The sequence below is a fragment of the Moschus berezovskii genome, chromosome 3, assembly GCF_049115385.1.
Source record: "Moschus berezovskii isolate FMDL1 chromosome 3, NW_MosBer_1.0, whole genome shotgun sequence".
NCBI lineage: Eukaryota > Metazoa > Chordata > Mammalia > Artiodactyla > Moschidae > Moschus > Moschus berezovskii.
The window spans coordinates 11,835,074-11,860,493 of record NC_142462.1 but is presented as its reverse complement, the minus strand read 5'-3'; the positions used below and the strand labels follow the sequence as shown (position 1 = coordinate 11,860,493).

The window sequence follows — 25,420 nt, the reverse complement described above, 5'->3', positions numbered from 1 at the left end:
GCAAGAATACTGGAGTGGGTTGCCATGCCCTCCTCCAGGGGATCTTCCCAACCCAGGGATCAAACCCACGTCTCTTACATCTCCTACTTTGGCAGGCAGGTTCTTTACCACTAGTGCCACCTGGGAAACCCCTTATTGTGCTTGATTGGCGAGATCTAAAAAGGTAGCATTGGGGCCAGCGGCTGGCAAATTCAGCGAGGCCGGTTGGAGCCAGGATGTGAAGGACATGGTGACACTGGGTGATGGAAGCGATGGCCCATGAGTGACCTTGGACTCTGGAGCCAAAGCCCTGCCTCTGATGAAAGGTCTGCCCCACCTGTGGCCAGTTGCTTGACACCCGAGTCTCAGTTTCCTTGCCAGAAACAAGGGCCATCATTGGAGTAGGTGTGGTTATTGCTGCCCTGAGGGTTAAATGAGATCATGTTGGGACAGCCCCTGGCCAGGTGCCCAGCTCTGGGAAGCCCTAGGTTTCTCCTTCCCTCACCCCTCCACTTCCTGTCCTGCTCTGCTGTCTTCACTCAGCAGAAATGGTAAGAGTGGGCCCTGACCGCCATCTGGCCCTGGGCAGGGCTATGCAGGATCTACAGGATGCCTGGGTGGGCAAGAATTCAGTACAACCCGCTGTGTAATTTTTAGAGAAACAAAACTCTTTCTTCAAAAGAAAGCTTGTAAACAAGCTCACTATGTGGGTTAATAAAAATAGAGGCTCCCGGTGTGGAGCTGGGAGGGAGAGAGCACCCTTGGGGTCCCGTCAGGTCGGTGTACTCACGCCCAGGGGAGCCTCCTCAAACTCAATCCCTGTCCTCACGGGCTGGGGAAGTGTGAGGTGTCAGCCGAGGAGGGAGACGCTGCCCCTGATCGTGGTGGCCTGTGTTGTAGGTGTCGCCGTGCGAGCGGTGTCGCTGCGAGGCCAGCGGGGAAGTGCTGTGCGCGGTATCCGCGTGTCCACAGACCGAGTGCGTGGACCCCGTGTACGAGCCGGACCAGTGCTGCCCCATCTGCAAAAACGGTAGGTGCATGCGCGCTTGGCCCTGCGCCCGCGGTGACGCAAGGCTTCCCGAGCGCCTTCCACGGATGCAGGAGGAGAGGCGCGACGGGATGCAGGACGGGATAAAGAACGGGGTGCAGGAGGGACGCCTGTGAGTTTCGATATTTGCATCCACGCCCTGGCACACGAGTCCTTGCCCTCTGGGCCCCGGGGAACCCAGGGGAGCTGGGTTCCAGTAAAGCCTGCCCTCTTATCGGTATCAGTCCTATGTTTTAAAGGTGTTAAGTTCTTTGGAGGAAAATTTCAATTTCCACTCTCGGGGCGAGTCGCTTACTTTAATTTAACTTTGTTTGTTCTTGCAAAGCAGTTTCTCTTTTTCCGCCGCAAATCAAACATGCCGGTTGGGCTCATTTACTTTTCATTACTAAGTGAATTAAACGTGGAACATCGTTGAATATTTTTCGTAAGCAAATTCGGCAGGAAGAGAAAGAAGCCTCTCTTCTTCCCTGTGAGAGGCCAGGGGAGAGCGGAAGTCTCCTGTGCCTTGTGAAAGAGAAATGGCATGAGAAATGGTGGTCAGCAAGTGAGAGTATCTCCTCAGCCTGTGGGATTGAAACTGCTTTGTACCTGAGCTCTGAGCCTGTCTGGACATCCCTTATGAGGGTGTTGATGAGAGTGGGTTCTTCAGGAGGGTGGGGTGAAGAACTGTGACCCAGGTATGTGGGTGGATGAAGCGTTGGAAGAGAGTTGACTGTGGTCATGCAAGCACATCTTCAGGTACAGGGGGGTCCTGTCTTGGGAGGCGGGTGTGGCCCCAAGGCCATGATGCAAGGATGAGGCCAGAGCAGGGTGTCTCAGAAAGATGAAAACAACTCCCCCACAGCCAGAGTGTGTCAAAGAAGAGATGAGCTTACTTGTGAGGTTACCAGCTTCTCAGCTGTGGAGTTGCTGAACATCAAGCCAGGAGATGTGGGCCTTGTCAGTGGCGGCCGGTTACCTGGGCTGTTACTAGTGTCTGAGGCCATTCTGAGATTCTGCCATCTTGCCCATCGCCACTGTGTGGCTGTGAGGTGCCACGGACACCTCCAGGTATGCGCAGACACCCAGATGCCACCGTGGGAGATTTTTAGACTCTTGAGAGAAGTCAAGAGGAGAGGAGGTGCAGTTTCTGTGGGAGCAGGATGCAGCAGCATCTCGGTGGGCTATGGAGAGAAGGGAGCCTGGAGAAGGGGGAGCTGGTATCTGCGTAGGGTTGGGACCAGGACTTTCGAGGTCCAGGCTGCAGTACGCTGCGCTTGGCGGCCGGGTTCCGCCTTTCCCCGAGTCAACAGTATTTAGTGAATAGCTTCAATACAAGTGGCTCAAATAGTTGGCGTCCTGAGTATCCAAGATACTGTGTCTCACTTGTCAGTTATGATAAACAAAGTTTTGGCCTTAGACAGTCAGGGAGTCCTCATCTCAATGTTTACAAAAGATAGGAAAACGTGACTTGCATCCTTGAAGATTTTTTTCAACCCACAAAGCTTTATTAAAAATTTCAAACCTACAGAATACTGATAAATAGCACAAGGAACAGAGATATTCCCGTCACGATATATACCCATTGTTCACATTTTCCTGTTTCATTTGCTTTATGTCTTTTGATCTCTATCTTTGTCCCCATCTCTGTATATAACTCAATATTATCAATATATTTGCTTAGTTGTTCTTTTCCATAAAACACACAGGATATCTTCTGTTTGTACCACAATCAGCATGAAACCTACTGGGCAAAGTTCATGATATTTTTGCAGTTCTTTTTGCCCTTAAGATATATCCCAGTTTATTTGAATTAATTCTTTATCTTGTGTGGATATGTTGAAATCTTATGAAGATTTAAAGTCACTTATTTCTGTTTGGTTCAGTTTTTATTATTAAGATGTAATTTTATTTTTTGGATAAGCAAACAATGTTCAAAAGTAAAATCTGTATAAATAAGTTCTGGTCAGAGACCATGGGATGTTTTAATGTACTGATGGTCTGAGGGGAGAGGAGATGGTTGCTCTGAAGTCAAACTTCTAAATGCTCTGCCTCTAACCTTGAGAGACAGCATAAGATGAAATAAGGGAGGATTTGGTGAGAACTATTTTAGAGAATCTTAGAAGGAGGATGAATATGTTTTTTAAAAGCTAGATTAAGAAGGATTAATACAAAAGGATTTGTATTCAAAGATTTGATCCAATTATAGCAAAACAACAACTTTTTATTTTCAGAAATGGACCCAGAAATAAATTTAAATGTGCCTAATCATGTAAGTTCTCTTTAAGTTTTGTTATAACATATTCATTAGACATAATCTGGCTTTCATCTATCTCTAGGTATAGGGCATTTTGACCTTGACAGGGCAGATGGTGTTTGGAATTCTTAGTGAAAATTTTGCTAGAAACATGAGAACAGTTTCTCCCAGAAATGAAAGTCCTGAATAGCTGGTTGAGATCAGTGAATAATTTATGGCTGTCTGTCCCTGTAGCTGCACAGAAAAATCAGTGTCTTCTTAACAAAAAGTTACACATCTGATAGATTACAGATTACAGGACATCAGAAGCGATGCCTAATATAAAATTACATGCTTGGATAGACTTAACTTGGGTGGAACGTGAAGGTTTTAACTCCTGATCTTGGGAAATCAGTCTTCACTTTCACACTCCAATATTTTAACCTTTGGCATTAACTAACTTCTTCTCCCAACAGAAGGATAATAACAGTTCAGTTGTAAGCTGCCAAAATCACTTGTATCAAAGGTGCAGAAGTTTGAAATCAAGAATGCCTGGAATATAAATAAATGATCACAAATCACGTACGACTTAAAATATTCACTTTGTTGACTTGTATAGATCAATCTCCCAAGGATGTGCTCTGGTAAAATGGTTGTTTGTGTGGGACTGGCGGATTTTTTCCACGACACAGTGAGTGTTCTGCTGACTCTCAGGATTTCGGGTCCTCCCTGGCGCTCGTGCTCCTCAGGTGAGGTTCACATTGAGGGCACACATTCCCTTCAAGCCGCGGATCGGAAGACTCCATCCTGCGTGTGTGCATGTTTTCTTACTTTGAGCATTCAGAGGAAGAAAGCTGACAAGTGTAGGACGTTGGCGTTGAAATGTGAGAGTCTTGTTGGGATTAACTCTGGTTCTCCGATGCGGAATGTTATCCGTGAGGGGCATGTGTACACCAAAAGCACAATTTACAGGGATTGTGGATCTCCCTGAAGTATTCAGTGCTACCTGATGTTAGTTATTTACAGCTCTGTTTCCACCAGAGAACAAGGATGGCTATTTTTTTAGAGGAAAAGGACAGTTTTACGAAACTTTTAAGATAAACACAGAGATTTCACACTATTAGAAGCACTTTCTTGGAAAATATGTGAGGCGCTAAGAATTAGACACAGTTGGATTTTGTTTTTTTCTCTTGTGTATTTCAGACAGCAGGATAAGATCATAATTAAACCACATGTAGTGAGTTGGACAACATCGAATGATGTGTGTGTGTGCAAGATATCCTTCTCATAAGGAAAAGACCATTCCCACATGGCTTCAACATTATACTTTTCTAAAATTTTTACCAAAGAAATAGTACCTGTCTCATGAAAACACTTGGTCATTGCTTAAGATACTACAGTTTTGTCCATAAAAAATAAAGGAAACTATGAGTATCAGAATTAATACTTGATTATACTGTTGGTATGTAGAAATCAGCTGTTATGTCTAAATACCAGCAACAAACAAATAGAAATGAATTAAAAACTACTCTTTCAAATAACATCATACATATCAAATAATTAGAAGTAAATATAACAAACTTGGACAAGATTGCCACACTTAAAAATCTTAAAACTTTATTGAGAGAGATTAAAGAAATTCTCAGTAAATGGATAGATAGACAATATAATGTTCAGAAAACTCAGTAATATAAAGATGTTGGCAGCCTCAAATTATTCTGTTAAATAAAATCTATGTATTCAGCATAATGCCAATAAAAAATAAATACAAAGACTTTTATATGCAAATTACCAAGTTGGTTTTAAAATCTACATGGAAATACAGAAGTTAAAAGCTGGCCAGTGGAATACAGAAGAAGAATAATGGAGCTGTAAAATCTACACTCTAAAAGTGATGAACACACTGTGGTATTGTCTCAAAGATCAGAAAACTGGCAAATGGGAACAGAATAGAGTCAGAAAAGACTCAAGCATAAAAGATCACCAGATGTATGATGATGCTGATCTTGTAGCACAGGGGAGGGGGTGCTCTTTCCAGTAAATGGTACTGGGTGAGTTGGGTAGCAGTCTGAAGATAAAGGTATCTTGACTCCTTCCTCACATAGTACTAGAAAATCAATTTCAAATATATTACAGATTTAAATATGAAAGTTAAAATAATGCTTTCAGAGGAAAACAGAGAACATCTTTATCATTTTGATTTGGCAAAGTTGAATTTTAAAAGATTCTTAAAAGACTTACCATATGGAAAGAACTGATAAGTTGAATTTTATTAAAATTAAGAACCTCTATTCATCAAACAACTCTGTTACACCAATGCAAAGCAGCCCACATGTGGGGGAAAGTATGCAATGCATATATCTGACAAATAAATAAACCGTTCTAACTCATCAAAACAGAGAGATGGAAAAGCAGGGATGAAGAGTAGAGAGAAATTTAAAGGAATTCCCACTCTGTGGACCTCAGTGTCCTTCCTCTAGTTCCATGAATCATACAAACAAGTTTTCTCAGTGAGTTTTACATACTAGGATGCTGCTACTCACCACTATTTTCGTAACATTCTGTGATAGGGTATGTTCTTGGTGCACAGAGTCACAAGAGTAAAGTAAATTGAATTTCCTATTTTAGTGAAATTAAACTAGTATTAATCTGGAGTAGATAATGCTAAATTGAGATGCATATTTCAATGCTTAGAAAAATCACTAGGAAAATCGACAAGGTGGTTGACCCTGGTGGTCCAGTGGTTGAGAATCCGCCTGCCAATGCAGGGGACATGGGTTTGAGCCCTGACCTGGGAAGATCCCACATGCTGTGGGACAGCAGGGCCCGAGTGCTCCAGGGCCCATGATCCACGGGAGGAGCTGCCACGAAGAGACGCTCCCACGCTGCAGCCTGAGAGTAGCCCCTGCGCACTGCAGCTGGAGAAAGCCCCTGCGCAGCAGTGAAGGCACAGCACGGTGAAAACGAAGCAAATGAACTTTTTAAATGGGAATTATTATGGTCCTGGTACTAAAGCGAAGCATGGAAAACACAACTACAGGTCAATTTTTTCTGTGATTATAGGTGGAAAAATCCTTAACAAAATATCAACAATCTGAATTCAGCACCATAAAAAGGATGATACAATATAACCAAGTGAAATTTATCCCAGGATTGCAAGGTAATTTACGTATTATCAAAAAGATGAAGAATAAAAAAAATGACCTCAAAAATGAAGGAAAAGTATTTGACCATATTCATCCCTCACTGATGATTAAAGCTCCCAACAAAATAGCAAAAGTGAAATTTCTCATCCTGATACAGTGCAGCTAAAAATAATCTATGAAAGTGTTAGTTGCCCTGCTGTGTCTGACTCTTTGAGACTCCATAGACTGTAGCCCACCAGGCTCCTCTGCCCATGGAATTTTCCAGGCAGCAATACCAGAGTGGGTAGCCATCTCCAGGGGATCTTCCCAAACCAGGGATCGAACCCAGGTCTCCTGCATTGTAGGCAGATTCTTTACTGTCTGAGCCACCAGAGAATAATCCATAGCGATAGGTAACATCATACATAATAGTGAAAGACTGGATGCTGTGTCAGTAAGATCAGGGAAAAGGCAAGATTACCCACTTTTGCCACTTTTATCCATTACTATAGTGGATATTCTACATGATGGGGGAAAAAAGAAGAAAAAAATGATAAAGCAAATTAAGTTCCAAAGTACACACATAAACACACACACACATAACTATTAGAACTAATGAAGAATAACATCAGATTAATGTATTAAAAAGTCTATTTTTAGGTAGAAATCTGTGAACCACTAGCAATAGACTATAAAAATGAAACAGAAAATAGTTCCATTTGCAATAGCATTAAGAAGAGTAGAATACTAAGGAATAAATTTAACAACAAACGTGCAAGATTTGTACGCTGAGAGCTGCACATTATTACTGAAAGAAAGGAGATGTAAATAAATGGAGAGAGATTTTATGAATAGCAGTCTCAATATCATCAAGATCGCAGTTCTTCCAAAACTGATCTATAAATTCAATGAAATTCTGTACACATCCCAGCATACTTATTGAGTTAAAAATTGAAAAGCTGATTTTAAAATTCCTATGGATCATAAAGGAGAGACAAAACAATTTGAAAAATAACAAAACTGAAGAATTGGTGTTCTCCAATGTCATAACATACTGTGAAGTCTTGAAAATCGAAAACTGTGATGTTAGTACAAGGATAGACATGCAGTAATGGAACAGAATTGAAAGTCTAGAAGTCCAGAATGTAAATCCTTACATATTTATTTTTCACCAACATACAAAGGCATTTTCAGTGGGGAAAAAATGAAAGTCTTTTCAACAAATGGGGCTGGGGCCCCATTTACCCTTGTGTAAAAAGAAAAAAAAAAAAACCACATATCCTTGCTTAGATCACTCCACATACAAGCATTAACTCAAAATGAATCACAGAATTAAATGTAAGGCTTTAAACTGTGTAATTTTTATATAATAGCAAACAAAACATCGTCATGACCTTTAGTTGGGCAAAGAGTTCTTAGATTCAACACCAAAATCATAACTCATAAAAAGGGGAAAAAACTGATAAATTGAATGCCATAGAAATGAGAAGTTTCCATATTTCAGAACATATGACTACAAAAGTGAAAATATAAGCTACAGACTGTGAGAAAATGTTTACAGATTATATCTCTGATAAAAGTCTTTTGTCCAGTATGCATAAAGAACTCATATAACACAATGAGAATGTAAACAGCCCAATAAAATTTGGACAGAGTATTTCAACAGATAGTTCAGCAAAGAAGATAAACAAATGTAAATAAGCACATAAAAATATTCTCAACCTCCTTAGTCCTTAGGGAAATAGAAATTAAAGTCATAGTGAGATACCAGTGTACCCCGCTAGAACAGTTTTAATAATAATAATAAAGACAATTCCAGGCATTGTGAAAGATGTGGAAGATGTGGAGAAACTAGACTGAGCAACTAGAACCCATTGCTGGTGGGAATAGTCCATACACTTTGGAAAACAGTTTGGCATTTTCTTAAAAAGTGAAGCAAGTGAATTCCTTTGCAGTCCAGTGGTTAGCACTCAGAGCTGTCACTGCCAGGGCCCAGGTTCAGTCCCTGGTCAGGGAACTAAGATCCCATAAGGCTTCGTGATATGGCCAAAATAGGAAGAAAAAAAAGTGAAGAGAAAACTTACTATCTATCCTAGCAATTCCATCCTGGAATTCAATCCCAGAAAACTAAACATACATCTATGCAAAGGTGTTGCATAAATATGACAGGATTATCCTTCATAGCCAAAAAAATGAAAATAATCCAAATGTCCTCCAGTGGTGAATGGTAAACAGTGTGTGTTTATTTCCATGCAGTGGAATATTCAGTTCAGTCTCTCAGTCATGTCCGACTCTTTGCGACCCCATGGACTGCAGCACACCAGGCCTCCCTGTCCACAGCCACCTCCCGGAGTTCACTCAAACTCATGTCCATCGAGTCGGTGATGCCATCCAACCATCTCATCCTCTGTCATCCGCTTTTCCTCCCGCCTTCAATCTTTCCCAATCAGGGTCTATTAAAAGAAATCAAGGACTTTGCTGGCTGTCCAGTGGTGAAGACTGTGCCTTCCCGTGCAGGGGCTGCTGGTTTGACCCTTGTTGTGGAAGCTGAGATGCCACATGCCTGTGGCCCCAAAACCAAAACATAAAACAGAGGCAATATTGTAACAAATTCAATAAAGACTTTAAAATGGCCAACATTAAAAAAAAACTTTAAAAAAGAAATCAGCAAACGATGCATGCTACAAAATGGTTATACCTCAAAAACATCCTGAATGAAAGAAGCGAATGGTAAAGCCCACATATTGTATGATTCTACTTATTTGGAATGTGTAGAGAAGACAGATTTTTTACAGGGAGAAAGCCCCTGGGATCAGACAGAGAATTAACCACAGATGGGTGTGTGGGAATTTACTGAGGTGATGGAATGTTTATTAATTGGCTTGGTTACTAAGATCATTAAATTGTACGCTTGCATTGAGTGAGTTTTATAGTATTTCAAATATGCCTCAATAAAGCTGTTAGAAATATAGACAGATCTCTTTAAAAGATGGCCCAGTGCAGTTTTTATAATTTCCTTTGGCTGACTTCTAAGGCCAACCTTGACTACACAGCCTTTCATCTTTCCTTAAAGCCTTTCAAACCTGTGCTGGTGCCTTAGCTGAGACCTTCCTAAGTACTGTTATGTACCTTGAAGGGCTTGGAGGCTGTGAAAAGTTGCAGGCACACAAGCCCGTAAAGGGTTGTGGCTTTTGCTGGACTTTCTGGGCTCTGAAGCCCCGCACCTGATGTAGGTGTGCAAACCTCCTGTCCTGTACCCTTCACTTACAGTGCAGACACCTCTCCCCCTCCTTCAGGGCCTCACGCCCCATGCCATTCTAGACTCTTCTTGGTGATCCAGCTTCCTAGGACACGGGGCTGCAGATCCCCTGAGAATGGAGGTTGCTGGCTGCCTCCAGATCTCATGCAAATATTGTGTTCTTTGGGGATCCCAGACCCCAGAATGCAGTGTTCACCCCATTCAGGCCTGGTGAGCATCACCTGCAAGGCTTGTTATAACACAGACTCACTAATCCCTCCCGCTCTGCACAGTTCTGTATCCAGCTGGTCAGGGCTGGGGTCAGAGAGGGCGTCCCTGGTGGCTCAGACAGTAAAGAATCTACCTGCAATGCAGGAGACACAGGTTCGATCCCTGGGTTGGGACGATCCCCTGGAGAAGGGAATGGCACCCCACTCCAGTATTCTTTCCTGGAGAATCCCATGGACAGAGGAGCCTGGTGGGCTACAGTTCTTGGGGTTGCAAAGAATTAGATATGACTGAGCAACTAAGCACCAGAACAGGGCCGAAGAGTGTGCATTTTTAGTGTGTGCCTCCCTGGGTGCTTCTGGTGCTCTTGGTCTGGGACCATCCTTGGAAAACTGTTGCTTTGAGGTATTCATCTTCTCACTCTTTGATGTTTCCTCCCAAACTTAAGAAAAGAAACATACCGTGGAGCTGTACAACTTTATGCATGAATGAGATCTTTTTGAGGTTGTGAAGCATTTTGTTGTTTTTCTAGAGATTTCAGAGTTTATAGAAATATGTAACATGTAATCTTATTTTACCTTTTCATACTGTTTGTGGGGTACTCACAGCAAGAATACCAGAGTGAGTTGCCATTGCCTCTTCCAGTGGGCCACAGTTGTCAGAACTCGACATTATGACCCCTTTGTCTCGGGTGCCCTGCACAACACTGCTCTAGGCTTCATTGAGTTATGAAAACCCCTTTGCCATGACAAGGCTGTGATCCATGAAAGGGATCAAACCAGTCCATCCTCAAGGAAATCAACCCTGAATATTCACTGGAAGGACTGATGTTGAAGCTGAACCTCCAGTACTTTGGCCGCCTGATGCGAAGAGCCAACTCATTGATAAGGACTCTGATGCTGGGAAAGATTGAGGGCGGGAGGAGAAGGGGGCAGCAGAGGATGAGATGGTTGGATGGTTTAGTGCAGATCGCTGCTCCCTAACACCCTGTGTTTCAACAGCTCATTGTTAGAGACAGGCTGCAGAGATGACTATAAGTTTTCTAGTAGCCGAAGCAGAAAATAAATATTACCTACAAAAAGAAATGCCCCAGAGAAAATTACTTCCTACTGAACAATTTTCCTTAAAATAATACATAATTAAATTTTTTTTCTCACTCCAATTTATAGTCTCTGGGGGCATAGAATTGTTTACTATTGTTCTTATTTTTTATATTAAACAAAACACTAAAATGAAGACAGTGTAAATCTGATCACAGTGATTTAGTAACTTGCTGATATGAGGCATGTGGTATATTTTTCCCTGGTTTGGTATGCTTTTGTTTTTCAATTTTATTGAAGTATAGTTGATCTACAATGTTGTTTTAAGTTCTGCTATACACCAAAATGACTCAGGTGTACAGATATATCTTTTTTTCATTGTGGTTTGTCACAGGATATTGACTATAGTTCCCTGTGCTATACACTAGGATCTGGTCGTTTATCCATCCTATGTATACCAGCTTACATCTCCTAATCCCAAACTCCCAATCCTTCCCTCTCCCCTGCAACTCCTTGGCAACCACAAGTCTTTTCTATATGTCTATGAGTCTGTTTTTATTTTGTAGATATGTTGATTTATGTCATATTTTAGATTCCACATATAAATAACATCATGTGGTATTTACCTTTCTCTTTCTGACTTACTTTACTTAGTAAGATCATCTCTAGGTCCATTCATGTTGCTGCAAATGGCATTTTAAAATATTTTTTAATGATTCAATATTTGTGTATTTTGCAAAATTTTTACAATAAGTCTGGTTAACATCCAACATCATACAGTTACAGATTTTTTCTTTTGAAGAGAAATTTAAAAATCTAATCTCAGCAACTTTCACATATACAACACAGTATTAAGTAAAATCACCATCCTATATGTTAAACATCCCTATAACTTTTTAAATTTATAGCTCAAAGTTTATACTTTTTAACTCCCTTCTAAGTATTTTTAATGTAAAAACTTTATTCGCCTCCTTGTTAGCATTTCCCAAGAGCTCAACTCCAAAGTGCTAGCATCTTTCTAGTCCATGTGTTACTTACACTTTGGTTTTGTGGGAGCAATGATTCAGAGGCTATTCCATAAATCCTCCCAAAACCCAGTGGGCACCCATATTTATGTTGTAGAGAAGCATTCACCTGCCCCACAGTGTTCCTCATCCTTCGCGAACTAAGATCAGCTCTGGGTTTGCTAAGGTCCACGCCAGGCCAGGGTCCTTGGTGTCCTGAGCTCAGACGGCTCTCAGATCGCTTCACTTCTGACACGTTAGACAAAGAGAAGAGATGGGTCGGGTTTGATCTCTTGAATTCAGGAGCTTAATTTGATTCCATCTCCTCATGAGATCTTTGAATCATCAGCTCCTCATCGCAAATTTGTGGATAGCTTAAGATGACACTTTTGTTTGCAAACACTGGGCATAATCTCAGTTTTTAAGAGACTGCCACAAAGTTGTTGCCTGATTATCACAATGCAGTGCTTTTCTGAGTGAAGCGCATGTTGAAACTTCTAGGCAGAAAGTGCACGACTCTGGCTTTATTTGAGTGTTTCCTAGAGTCCAGCTGCGTCTGACCTTGGATTTCAGACAGTGCTAGGACTCAGGTCACAGACCAGCCTCCACGAGGCTCGGCCACTTGCACTTTGCACCACGCTCTGTGAACTTGCAGAGGACCAGGCCTGGAGCCCCTTGCTAGCCTCCCCATCCTTATAAAGATGTGAGCACAAATGTCCTCACTCGGAAAACCTTCTCTAACCTGCTTCCTGAAGCAGGTTAACTCCCCTGTGGGTCCTTCTCATAGCCCAGAGCTTGAGTCACATTGTCTTCTTATGTAGGAAAGATGGAGACAGGTAATTAAAACTGCTCTTTTGTTGAATATTTGACTTTTTTTTTTTAGACTTTTGTAGAGGAGTCTCTGTGTGTGTGTGTGTGTGCATATTTATTGCTTTTATAAAACATGGAGGCACTTATTATATATTTTACATCACTTTCAAGGATGAGTCAGGTTCCTGCCCTTAATGAGTTCATCAACTAGAGGAGAAGTGGTCTGTAAATATTGTGTCTGCTGCGTTCCTTGAATGATGATGACAGTGGTGAGGAAAGTCGGGGAATAACTGCAGGAAACATCACCAAGTGTACGGCCTCTGTTTGCTTTGAATTATTTCTTTTGGATGACCTCCCAGGAGTGAGATGATTAGGGCAAAGGCTTGGAACATTTTTATCACTCTGATAATATCGCCATGTTGTTTTATAGGAGGTCATATACAATGGGAAACCTCTGGTTCTGTGATAAAATTGCTAGCCTTGTATTAATTTAATTTATAGAAAACAGTGTTCATGGTTTGAATATTAAGCCCAAAAACTCGACAATAGCTTGATGATATTTTTTCTTTCAATCTGTTCTACTCCTCCACATTCTTAACAAAATAACTTTAAAGAGAAGGTTGAGTGGTTCTTGATGGTTGAAAGTCATTGATGTGAAATCCAATTTTGGGGGACTTCCCTGGTGCTCCAGTGTTAAGAATTTGCCTTCCAATGCAGGGGACTAGGGTTCGATCCCTCGTCTGGGAACTGCGATCCTATATGCTGAGGGGCAACTAAGCCAGTATGCTGCAACTAAGTAAAATAAATGAATATTTTTTTAAATCATATTAAAAAACAATTATTGGACTGCCCTGGAATACAATGAGGTCTTCAGAATACTAATTTGATCAAGTAACCTCATTTCTCTGTAATCCTTTCTGGAAAATGAGCATATTAAATGTAGCTACATCTGTGGATGTTTTTTGACAGTTAAGTAAGGAGGTGGGTTTAGATGACTTTCATTTATCCAATCAGCAGATACTATTTGATCCTCTGCTGTGTTCCAGGAGATAAGATGGCAGATGGAGAAGATCACAGGAGGGACCAGAGTGATCTCGCTGGGGGGAGGAGGCTGTGATGGGGGCAGGGAGGACTGCAGTCCTGGGAGGCTATGGAGGGGTGAAGATGCCCCTGTTTGTGGGCTGGGTTAGCCCCACAGGCCTGCCAGTGGAGGCACAGCTGGGTCCTGAGAGGCAGAGGCAGGAGGATGGCACAGACTAGCTCTCGAATGACCATTATGCCATATTCCGTTCCGTTCCGTCGCTCAGTCGTGTCCGACTCTATGCAACCCCGTGGACTGTAGCCTACCAGGCTTCTCCGTCCATGGGATTCTCCAGGCAAGAATACTGGAGTGGGTTACCGTTTCCTTCTCTAGGGGATCTTCCCTACCCAGGGATCGAACCCGGGTCTCCCGCATTGGAGGCAGACGCTTTAACCTCTGAGCCACCAGGGAAGCCCATTATGGCATATTAGGGAATCAGATTTAATCCCGAGGTATTAAATCTGATTAAAATCAGATTTTAATCAATTGTCACAAGATACAATAAAGCCATTCATCCAAGGCGGGCAGGTACCTTCACCCCATTCACAGCTTGATCGATAGTGCCATTACCAGAGGTAACTTGATTTAATGCCTCAGGGCACCAGAGAAGGGCCTGGAGGGTGGAAGAGGTGCACTTGTATTTGAACAGAAGCAGTTATTCTGCTGGTGAGACCCAGGGTGCTCAGAAGGGAAGGTTGAAGGTTCTGTTGGAAGAAAGACCATGATTCATGGATACTCTTTGTCCAGCGTGTGCAGCTGTCAATTTAGACTAAACTTGAGAGGCAGTATGGAAAACCCTGGCTTTGGAGCTGGACACATGTGAGTCTCCAGCTGAACCCCTGTCCCCTGACTGGACTTGCTTATTGTCTTCACCTACTTAGGATGAAGGATGCTTATTCCTAGGTACCCACCAGACTTGTCATGAGGATTAAATGCAAAGTGCCTGCTGCCCAGTCAAGCCTCAGAGCCATTTTCTCCCATCCTTGGCCTCCTAGGGGCTCCATTTAAAATTGTGCTTCTTATCAAATAGATAATCAACAAGGACCTCCTGTAAAACACAAGGAATTCTACTCAATACTCTGTAATAACCTATATGGGAAAAGAATCTGAGAAAACTAGAAATGTATATATGTGCATATAACTAAATCACTTTGCTCTTCTATCCCTGAAACTACACAACACTGTAAATCAATTATATTCCAATTAAAAAATGGTTTTAAAAATACTTTAAAAAAAATGTTGTGCTTCTTAAAAATTCCACCTGTTTTTCTGTCACCAGTTTTTCTTTCAAGAAAACCCTAAATTTGTACCACAAATGCTCTGGCAGCTTGTCCAGCCTCAGCCAGGAGTGAGGACCCCAGCTGTAAAAGAGGTCACGTTTCCTCCTTATTTCACGAGCAAGATTATCTGTCCTCTGTAAGATTATCCGTACATACTCCCTCGCCATCATTCATCTGTTAAAAGCCGCTCGGTCATTAATACTGTTGTCTCACATATCTCCAGCCTGTGTCCTCAGCAAAAGGGAAATCAATTGTCACAAGATACAATAAAGCCATTCATCCAAGGCGGGCAGGTACCTTCACCCCATTCACAGCTTGATCAATACTGCCATTACCAGAGGTAACTTGAATTGCTTTCAGAACCCTTCCATGGGATGTGTTCTGGTAGAAATGAGCTGTCACTGGCTGACAGTTTGAGACAAATGGCCCCATGGACAGCTCACCCAATCTGTCTCCATCCCGAAGAGAACAAGCCAATGAATATTCTCCTCGAAGACCTTCAATGGGTGCGTCCGTGAGATGTAAAATATCCTCTTTGATGATCAGCAGACACATTCTGCTCTTACACTAACTGCAAAACCCAAAGCTCTTATTTGTCTTTCAGGAAGATAAACTCCAGGTATAAAAGAGCCCATTACCCTGGGAGGTACCCATAAACCACTGGTTCTGAAAATTGCATCTCATCTTTTCTGAGACAAATGCCTTCACTTAAGAGCAGTTACAGTTTGGTAATCCTGACAGCTGTGAACTGAATTTATCTTTCATCACACATTTTCTGAGTGTGTACGGGAAGCATGTCAGCCATCACCGAGTAAAGCATTATTGTAGGGAAAGAGACATCACCATTCTTTAATCAGGAGCACTCACATGCTTTAGACAATAGGAGGCGTGGGCCTCTGAATAGACCGTCTGTATTTTAACCTATGTGATGCCCTGATTCTCATAACACTGGATGAAAATGCAGTAGTTTGAACAATGCTTTGGTCACCTGAGGATGTGCGGTCACGTGGGTACCAAAGAACACTTTAAACTTCACCCCTCAAGAGCACCAGATGCTGGTACCCCTGCATCCAGGTCCTTTGGAGGGGACTGACTAAAAATGGCTGGACTTTGAAAGAGGGCAGACAGTGATGCAATGCCCAGTACTCTTTTCTGACCATTAGAACTATTCCTCAGCAGTGTTCAGAGGCTGAGGAGCCCGATTCAGAGATTAATAAATACTTTCCAAATTGGACCAGATGACTCGAAGAGCCCTTCAGTGCTTAAACTCTGTTATTATTTGACGCTATGTATATACCAACACTATATATTTAGTGTCTCACAATAATAATAACTCTAGTATTCTTTGACACTAATGCAGACCTGTCCCAGGCAGCCTTACTCAACAGTCCACTTTGGGGACGTGGCAGGAACAAGATTCGTTTCTTTGGTTAATTCAGATGTTGGCTTGTTTTTTCCCATCGTCCTTATATCAGCAAGTCATTCCATAGATTAACAAGATAAAAGTTAAAACACTTCCTCTTTGAATACCCACAGAGAGAAGATCCTGTATCACCTTCCCCTAAAGTGAGTAGAAAGACGTGTAAAATCCAGGCAGGGGGACTGGAGCCTCCCCAGGGGCCGAGAGCTAGCAGCAGGGTTGCTGGCTCTGGGTTCCGCCATGCTCCTGTGCTGCTCATCTGGACCTCACTTTCATTATGTCAAAGGCGATAAACAAAATGGGGGAGAATATATATGGAGTTGCCTTTATAAATTTTACATATATATAATGCTCATATGCTCAGTTGAGGCTGACTCTTGGCGACCAGCCCCATGGACTGTAGCTCACCAGCCTTTTCTGTCCATGGGATTTTTCAGGGAAGAATACTGGAGTGGGTTGCCATTTCTTCCTCCAGGGGATCTTTCCAACCCAAGAATCAAACCTGCATCTCTTATGTCTCCTGCATTGTCAGGCAGGTTCTTTACCACTAGCACCACTTGGGAAGCCATGTGTATATGTATTTATGTATGTGTGTATATGTGTATACTAAAGATGGTGGGCTAGAAGGATGTGCGCTCTTCTTCTCTGGTGAGAACACTGAAATCATATAGTCAAAGCTTTGGCTTTTCCAGTGGTCATGTATGGATATGAGAATTGGACCATAAAGAAGACTGAGCACCAAAGAACTGATGCTTTTGAGCTGTGGTGTTGGAGAAGACTCTTGAGAGTCCCTTGGACAGCAAGGAGATCCAACCAGTCCATCGCAAAGGAAATCAAACCTGAATATTCATTAGAAGAACTGATGCTGAAAACAAAGCTCCAATACTTTGGTCACCTGATGCAAAGAGCCAACTCATTAGAAAAGACCCTGATGCTGGGAATGACTGAAGGCAGGAGGAGAAGGGGATGACAGAGGATGAGATGGTTGGATGGCATCCCTGACTCAATGGACATGAGTTTGAGCAAGCCCCAGGAGATGGTGAAGGACAAGGAAACCTGGGGTGCTGTAGTCCATGAGGTCACAAAGAGTTAGACGTGACTGAACCACATGTTGTTATTTTGAATAACAACAAAATATATATAAAATTTAAAGGAGGACTTAACAGCAGCAGCAGCATGCCTTAGGAAATAAGTGATTAATATTTTCAAAAGTATCATACATTTCCCCCTAAAAGTCCCCAATTCAGTTATCTCCTAATATTTAGATTTTCGAAGGCCCCTCGCCACCCCTTGGAGAGGCCCAGCACACAGCCTCCCGGCTGTCCCGCAGATCCTGCCTGCTTGCGCTGACCCTGCCCAGAACTTCAGCCGTATCCCTCACCTGCTCTGCTGTAGTTGCTCCCTCCACCTGGATTGCGTCAGAACACTCTGGAACAGACCTGTTTTCCAGGGCCAGTGCCCATGTCTGTGTCCTGTATGATGCACGCTTCTCACCTTCCTTCACAGAGAACCTTGCAGCCCCCGGACATTGGCTTCCCTAGGAGAGACGCCTCGTTGGCTGGTTCCTTCTTGTGCAGCCGTGAACGGCCCCGAGGTCAGGGGATTGCTTGTTTTATTGTCCATTCTTAGCTGTTGAGAATAAAATGTCAATTACAGAATTTTTTATATGTTTATGGGATCTTATTTCCTTCTAAATAAGACCAGTCTCCCTGCCCGGACTTCGAAAGAGTGACTATACCAAGCTCCCGAACCCTGGAAAGAAATTTTGTCTTTTCAGCCCTGGTAAATACCTTCCTGACCCTCAGCCCCACTGTCTCTCCGGACACTGACCCATCTTGAGTGCCAGTAACATCTCACACCAACTGCTTCAAACCCCAGGCTCCAGGAAATCATGATCACCAAGGCCGCCTGCTGTTCATTATGTAAGATACAGCATCGAAATAATGAAGATGTGAGGCTGTTCCCTCTGGCCCCTGAGTAATGAAAAGCCTCCAGGAAGGGCTCATTCATTAAGATTTTATAAGCCGGGGTAGGGTGGGGGGTGGGAATAAAAGGATATTTGTTTTAAGGAAAGCTATTTTCATCCAGTCTGGTCTTACTTTAGAGGAAATTTGGAGAGAATGTAAATTTAAAAAAAAAAAGAAAAATGAAATCCAGTGCCCTCCAAGTGGTCTTTTACCTGTGGGGGAAATGCTTAACTAGGAACATTTTCTTCACAAATTCTAATCAAACAGAGAAGAATCTAGTTTTTGTTCTGTGTTCTGATGGCGTGTTCATATACTGGGAATGCAAAGAAAAGCTGAAATTGGCTCTTCTTCCCCATCATTTAGACTTACAGTGATGTACAACACCTCACTAAATGGGCAAAAATCCAGAATTTCAAAAAAAATTTTTGAAATTGATAAAAAGATGAAAAAGGCCAGTTCTACCCCAAGGAATTCTCCAGGCAAAGGAGCTTAGTGGGTTACGGTCCACGGGGTCGCAAAGAGTCGGACACGACTGAAGCTACTTAGCACACACACGGGCCCCAAGGGGAGCAGTAGTCTGGCAGGATGGGACTCCCGGAGAAGGTGATTGGACGGGAATGAGCAGCTGAGCCTTGCCCCCCTACTCTCCTGACTCCTCCACCCCTGCCATGCAAGTCTGAATAATGCTCTTCACTGTTTAGGAAATAGGGCTTCCCTGATAACTCAGCTGGTAAAGAATTTGCCTGCAATGCAGGAGACCCTGGTTTGATTCCTGGGTCAGGAAGACCCCCTGGAGAACGGATAGGCTACTCCAATATTCTTGGTCTTCCCTTGTGGCTCAGCCGGTAAATAATGATTTTCTTAGCATCAGGCTTAAACAAAAATTTTTAAAGGAATGAAATTAGGAAGAAAGTGAACATTTAAAAAACCTTTAGTATTGATTTTCTGTTTCTCAAAGCTATTGGTGATGAACTTGCAATTCGCACAAACTTTATCTAGTTATTTTGGAGGGTTGTAGTAAGCTCACCAAACACATAGGAATCAACTAGAAAACATCCATCTATTTGAAAAGCATCAGCTTCTAGTTCATAAGTTGGTAGTCATTTTAAGAAGACCATCTAAAGACAGTGATTTAACAGTAGAAGACGTGACAAAGCTCTCATTCTCTGAGCTGTGAGTTCTCATTGAGAGACCCTGTATACGAGACAGCAAAAGAGACACAGATGTATAGAACAGTCTTTGGGACTCTATGGGAGAGGGTGAGGGTGGGATGATTTGGGAGAATGGCATTGAAACACATATGTTGTCATATGTGAAACGAATCACTAGTTCAGGGTCAATGCCTGTTATAGGATGCTCGGGGCTGGCATGTGGGGATGACCCAGAGGGAGGATAAAGGGAGGAGGGAGGTGGGAGGGGGGTTCAGGAGGGGGAACTTATGTAAACCCGGGGCAAATTCATATCAATGTATGGCAAAACCAACCAATATAATATTGTAAAATAATTTGCCTCCAATAGAAAATAAATTAATTACCTAAAAAAAAAAAAAAAAAGAGAGTCACTTAATCTATCCGGATTAACTTTACTCCTTTTCAACTGCAGGGTTTCATGTATCTGTACAGAAAGTAAAACAACAGCTATCAATAAGTTGTCTCCAATAGAAATAGGAAAACAGTAAAAAATTAAATAATGTCAGTGTTATATCAGTTTTTCATGTGCTTAAGATAGATCGGTTCAGCTATTTTCAAAAACAAAGTCAGTTGACTTTTTTTACAATTCAGTTTCATGAATCAAAGCCAAGCTTTTGGAAATTAATTTCATCAAAGACAAAACATCTAGTGAGATTGCTAATTCTATTTTAGGTGCATTTTGAGAAGTTGGATGTTGAAAGTAAAGTTATTTTTAACTGCTACTATGAATTCAATTTTGCAGAAAAGAGCATCATTATAAAAACATGACCTACCTAACTTAAGGAATCAGTTGGGTAGATTTGAAGTTGATTGTGGTGCATATATTATTCATAATTGTGTCCCAACAAATTGATATGCTAGAAATAACTACAGAAGCTATAACTGTCAAAATTATTAAATAATTTTCTAAGCATGTCTTTTTGTGAATAAAAACTCAGCTTGGCAATAGCGCTGATTTTGCCAGCTGGATTTTTTTCTTTAGAAATTTCTGAACCTGGGAAGAACCACTGTGAAGTCAAGCTAAGTGCTTGAAAACAATTTTTGATTTATTTTTGTAGATGAATTCTCTGTATTTTGGCTGCATGTTTCTTTTGAAAGCAACTGGAGATCCTTAGTCAGTATTCAACAGTAGGAAAAAAATCTGCTTTTGAAGTCTGAAAATATTACCATTGTTGCAACAAAACCTGTGAATCAGACAGTACTGAGATGTCTCCAGAGCAACTGAGCCAAGCATACAGTGGGCCCCCCGTATGTTTAACATTTAATTTTCAAATTTTCTTAGTGTGTTTTAGGCTATATCAGTTTGTGCGCAGAATGCTTTGATTGAGCTTATATGTTTTGCTGGATCTCTAGATATTCTGTACTGAGAAAGCCCATGACTTTTCTAACATTTGAATTCAGTGAGCACTCAAAAAAAAAAATCACAAATAGAGATGAATTGCTTGATGATTTTTGTCTTCAAACCTTTTTATTAAGGAAAGTTCCTATACAGTGTTGTATAGTTACCTGTGAAAATATTTGGCATATCCATTAAAGTAGCGATTAAAAAGGAAGATGTCTCCCATTTAACATAAAATGTAACTGGAAAAAAAAAGTCCAGATAATTTGATGAAATATTTTAAAACATAGGTAACTTAAAAAGATCTCTCAAATTGAGATTATATAGTTAAGAAATTGAATAGATTTTATGAACTATACCAAAAATAATTACTCCTAGTGTAGGGGAGGAAAGCATTTTCTTGATCCTCTTAGTGTTCATGGCTGTGTCTGAAAAGAAAACTGACAAAGACAGATTAAAAGGAGAAAATTATACAGACTATATTAAAATTTTACACATATGTGGGAGCCTTCACAAGAGAGTTAAAGATCCAATGAAGTGATCAAGGAGGAGGCTCTTCTACCTTTGGACAAATAAACCATACATTTTTGAAGAGTTGACAAGACAGAGTTTGGAGCTAAGGGTAGTAAATGATAAATTAAGTAGGAAGATAAGGGTGGCTTTAACAAGTTTGTTTGTATAGATTTTTCTTCATGGTTCAGTCAACTTTGCTTCATCATATATAAATTATGTAGTGTTTTTACTTTAGTTTTAATGTGTGGTTTTTTTGTTTTGTTGTTTTGTTTAGCATTTTTAGTTGCATGTAAGAAAAGGCCTCTTTTTGGCTCTGCAGTTCCATTCTTGGCTCTCACCCCTAACCCCCTAACCCACACACTCTGTTTCCGAGCAGCTGCCGACCTGCTTTCTGTTGTGATGGTGTTTTCAAGTAGCCTTCTGTAGAATTTCATGTGACTGCAGTCAGAGAGATGGGTCTCTGTCAGGCTTCTTTCATCTATCATGTTCTGAGACCCATCGACACTACTGTGGCATGTATCAGCCACATTCTTTTCCTGTTGGGTATCATTCCATCATACAAACACACCGTATCCTATTATATTTCACTGGATGGATATGCCACATCTTATTATATTCCATTATAGGAGCTCACATTTTATTATACTCCTTTGCAGGGATATACCACATTTTATTATATTCTGTTGTAAGTATAAACTACATCTTACTGTATTACATTGTACAAATGTACCACATTTTTTATATTCCATTGTACGGATAAACCGCATATTTGTTGCATCCCATTTATGAGTATACCACAATTTATCCATTTACCACTTGATGGACTTTTGAGTTGTTTTCCATCTCTGACAAATATCACTAATGCTGATACGAACACTGACATATAAGCCTTTGTGCAGAAATGTGATAACTTGGGTAGATTCCAAGGAATTGAAACTTCTAAGTGTGAATGCATGAACATGTTTAACTTTGTCAGAAACTGCCCAACAGTTTTCCAAAGTGGTTTTTCCATTTTGTTTTCTCTTCAGTAAATATGAATGCTCCATTCTGTTTCATAATTAAATGATACTGGGGTCCCTGAATGGAAGAACACAATCAAAAGACATTGGAATGATGAAAGGCAGAACTCTTTGTCACTTACCACTCCAGAGGGATTGCCTCCAGGGGCAGGGTGACAGGAACCTGGGGAAACTTACACATGGGGATGACCTGCAGGTTCTGGATGGCCAGATGTTCAAGCTGGACTTAAAAAAAGGCAGAAGAAACAGAGATCAAATTGCCAACATCTGCTGGATCATCCAAAAAGCAATAGAGGTCCAGAAAAACATCTACTTCTGCTTTATTGACTACACCGAAACCTTTGACTGTGTGGATCACAACAAACTGTGGAAAATTCTGAATGAGATGGGAATAATAGACCACCTGACCTGCCTCCTGAGAAATCTGTATGCAGGTCAAGAAGCAACAGTTAAAACTGGACATGGAACGACAAACTGATTCCAAATTGGGAAGGGAGTGCGTCAAGGCTATATATTGTCACCCTGCGTATTTAACTTCTATGCAGATTATATCATGCAAAATGCCAGGCTGGATGAAGCACAAGCTGGAATCAAGATTGCCAGCAGAAATATCGATAACCTCAGATATGCAGATGACACCACCCTTATGGCAGAAAGTGAAGAGGAACTAAAGAGACTCTTGATGAAAGTGAAAGAAGAGAGTGAAAAAGTTGGCTTAAAACTCACCATTCAAAAAACTAAGATCATGGCATCCGGTCCCATCCCTTCATGGCAAATAGATGGGAAAACAATGAAAACAGTGAGAGACTTTATTTTCTTAGGCTGCAAAATCACTGTAGATGGTGAGTGCAGCCATGAAATTAAAAGATGCTTGCTCCTTGGAAGAAAAGTTATGACCAACCTGTACAGCGTATTAAAAAACAGAGACATTACTTTGCCAACAAAGCTATGGTTTTTCCAGTAGTCATGTATGGATGTGAGAGTTGAAATATAAAGAAAGCTGAGCGCCAAAGAATTGATGCTTTTGAACTGTGGTGTTGGAGAAGACTCTTGAGAGTCCCTTGGACTGCAAGGAGATCCAACCAGTCCATCCTAAAGGAAGTTCAGTTCAGTTCAGTTCATTTCAGTTCAGTCGCTCAGTCGTGTCCGACTCTCCGCGACCGCATGAATCACAGCACGCCAGGCCTCCCTGTCCATCACCAACTCCCGGAGTTCACTCAAACTCATGTCCACAGAGTCGGTGATGCCATCCAGCCATCTCATTCTCGGTCGTCCCCTTCTCCTCCCACCCCCAACCTTTCCCAGCATCAGAGTCTTTTCCAGTGAGTCAACTCGTCGCATGAGGTGGCCAAAGTATTGCAGTTTCAGCTTTAGCATCAGTCCCTCCAATGAACACCCAGGATTGATCTCCTTTAGAATGGACTGGTTGGATCTCCTTGCAGTATAAGGGACTCTCAAGAGTCTTCTCCAACACCACAGTTCAAAAGCATCGATTCTTCGGCGATCAGCTTTCTTCACAGTCCAACTCTCACATCCATACATGACCACGGGAAAAACCATTGCCTTGACTAGATGGACCTTGGTTGGCAAAGTAATGTCTCTGCTTTTTAATATACTATCTAGGTTGGTCATAACTTTCCTTCCAAGGAGGAAGCGTCTTTTAATTTCATGGCTGCAATCAGCATCTGCAGTGATTTTGGAGCCCAAAAAAATAAAGTCTGACACTGTTTCCACTGTTTTTCCATCTATTTCCCATGAAGTGATGGGACCAGATGCCATGACCTTTGTTTTCTGAATGTTGAGCTTCAAGCCAACCTTTTCAGTCTCCTCTTTCACTTTCATCAAGAGGCTTTTGAGTTCCTCTTCACTTTCTGCCATAAGGGTGGTGTCATCTGCATATCTGAGGTTATTGATATTAGTCATGAATATTCATTGGAAGGACTGATGTTGAAGCTGAAACTCCAATACTTTGGCCACCTGATGCAAAGAACTGACTTATTTGAAAAGACCCTGCTTGATGCTGGGAAAGATTGAAGGTGGGAGGAGAAGGGGACGACAGGACGAGATGGTTGGATGGCATCACCGACTCCATGGACGTGAGTTTGAGTAAGCTCTGGGAGTTGGTGATGGTCAGGGAAGCCTGGCGTGCTTCAGTCCATGGGGTTGGAAAGAATTGGACAGGACTGAGCGCCTGCACTGAGCTGGCCTGCAGGTGGAGCTAGTTGGCTTCCTAGCAGTTGGGATGTTGAATAATCCCGTGTGCCCGTAAGAAGAGGCCATTCCTGAGTGTACAGTGTCGGGGCAGGTGGAGCATGTGCATTCTAAGTTAGCAGTGTCAGAGCCTGAGAAGGGAAAAAGTTAGGATAGGAGCTTAATTACTGCACAGGGCGGGTACTTGAGAGATTTCAGCCCCAACTTCAGAACAGGGTCAACACAACCCTTGTGCCATACCATATCACACCATTACCTCCACAGACTTACCAGCGTTTGGTTTGGCAGTGTTTACTTTTAGAAATTCTGGTAGTTCAGGTAGAGGTAAATGTGCTTTTTCCTTTTGACTACTGAGCATCTTTTCATGTAGCCAAATACCATTTGTACAGCTCATTTTGTGAAGAACCTTTTCAGATCTTTAGCTCAATTTTTATAGAGTTATGTGATCCTTATTACTGACTTAAAGAGATTAATACAAATCTTTTGATATATAGTGAATATTTCTCTCAGTCAGTAGATTATATTTTCATTCTCTTAATGGCCTCTTTCAAAGAGCAGAGGTAGTTTAATTTTAGTGGCATCTGCTGTATCGGGGAGGGAACACAGCCCCACCCATCAACAGAAAATGGGGTTAAAGATTTACTGAACGTGTCCCCACTCATCAGAGCAAGACTCGGGTTCTGCCACAGCCAGTCCCTCCCATCAGGAAGCTT

At 41.7% G+C, this 25,420-nt stretch overlaps 1 protein-coding gene across 1 annotated transcript in view; it reads left to right on the top strand.

Moving 5' to 3' along the window:
* The window catches only part of VWC2 (von Willebrand factor C domain containing 2), a 125,193-nt gene that overhangs the window by 24,423 nt on the left and 75,350 nt on the right, over positions 1-25,420 (top strand). The window contains exon 2 of the mRNA XM_055420382.2: positions 880-1,009. Within this exon, the coding sequence (XP_055276357.1) occupies positions 880-1,009 (130 nt within the window). The remainder of the gene's footprint in view (positions 1-879; positions 1,010-25,420) is intronic.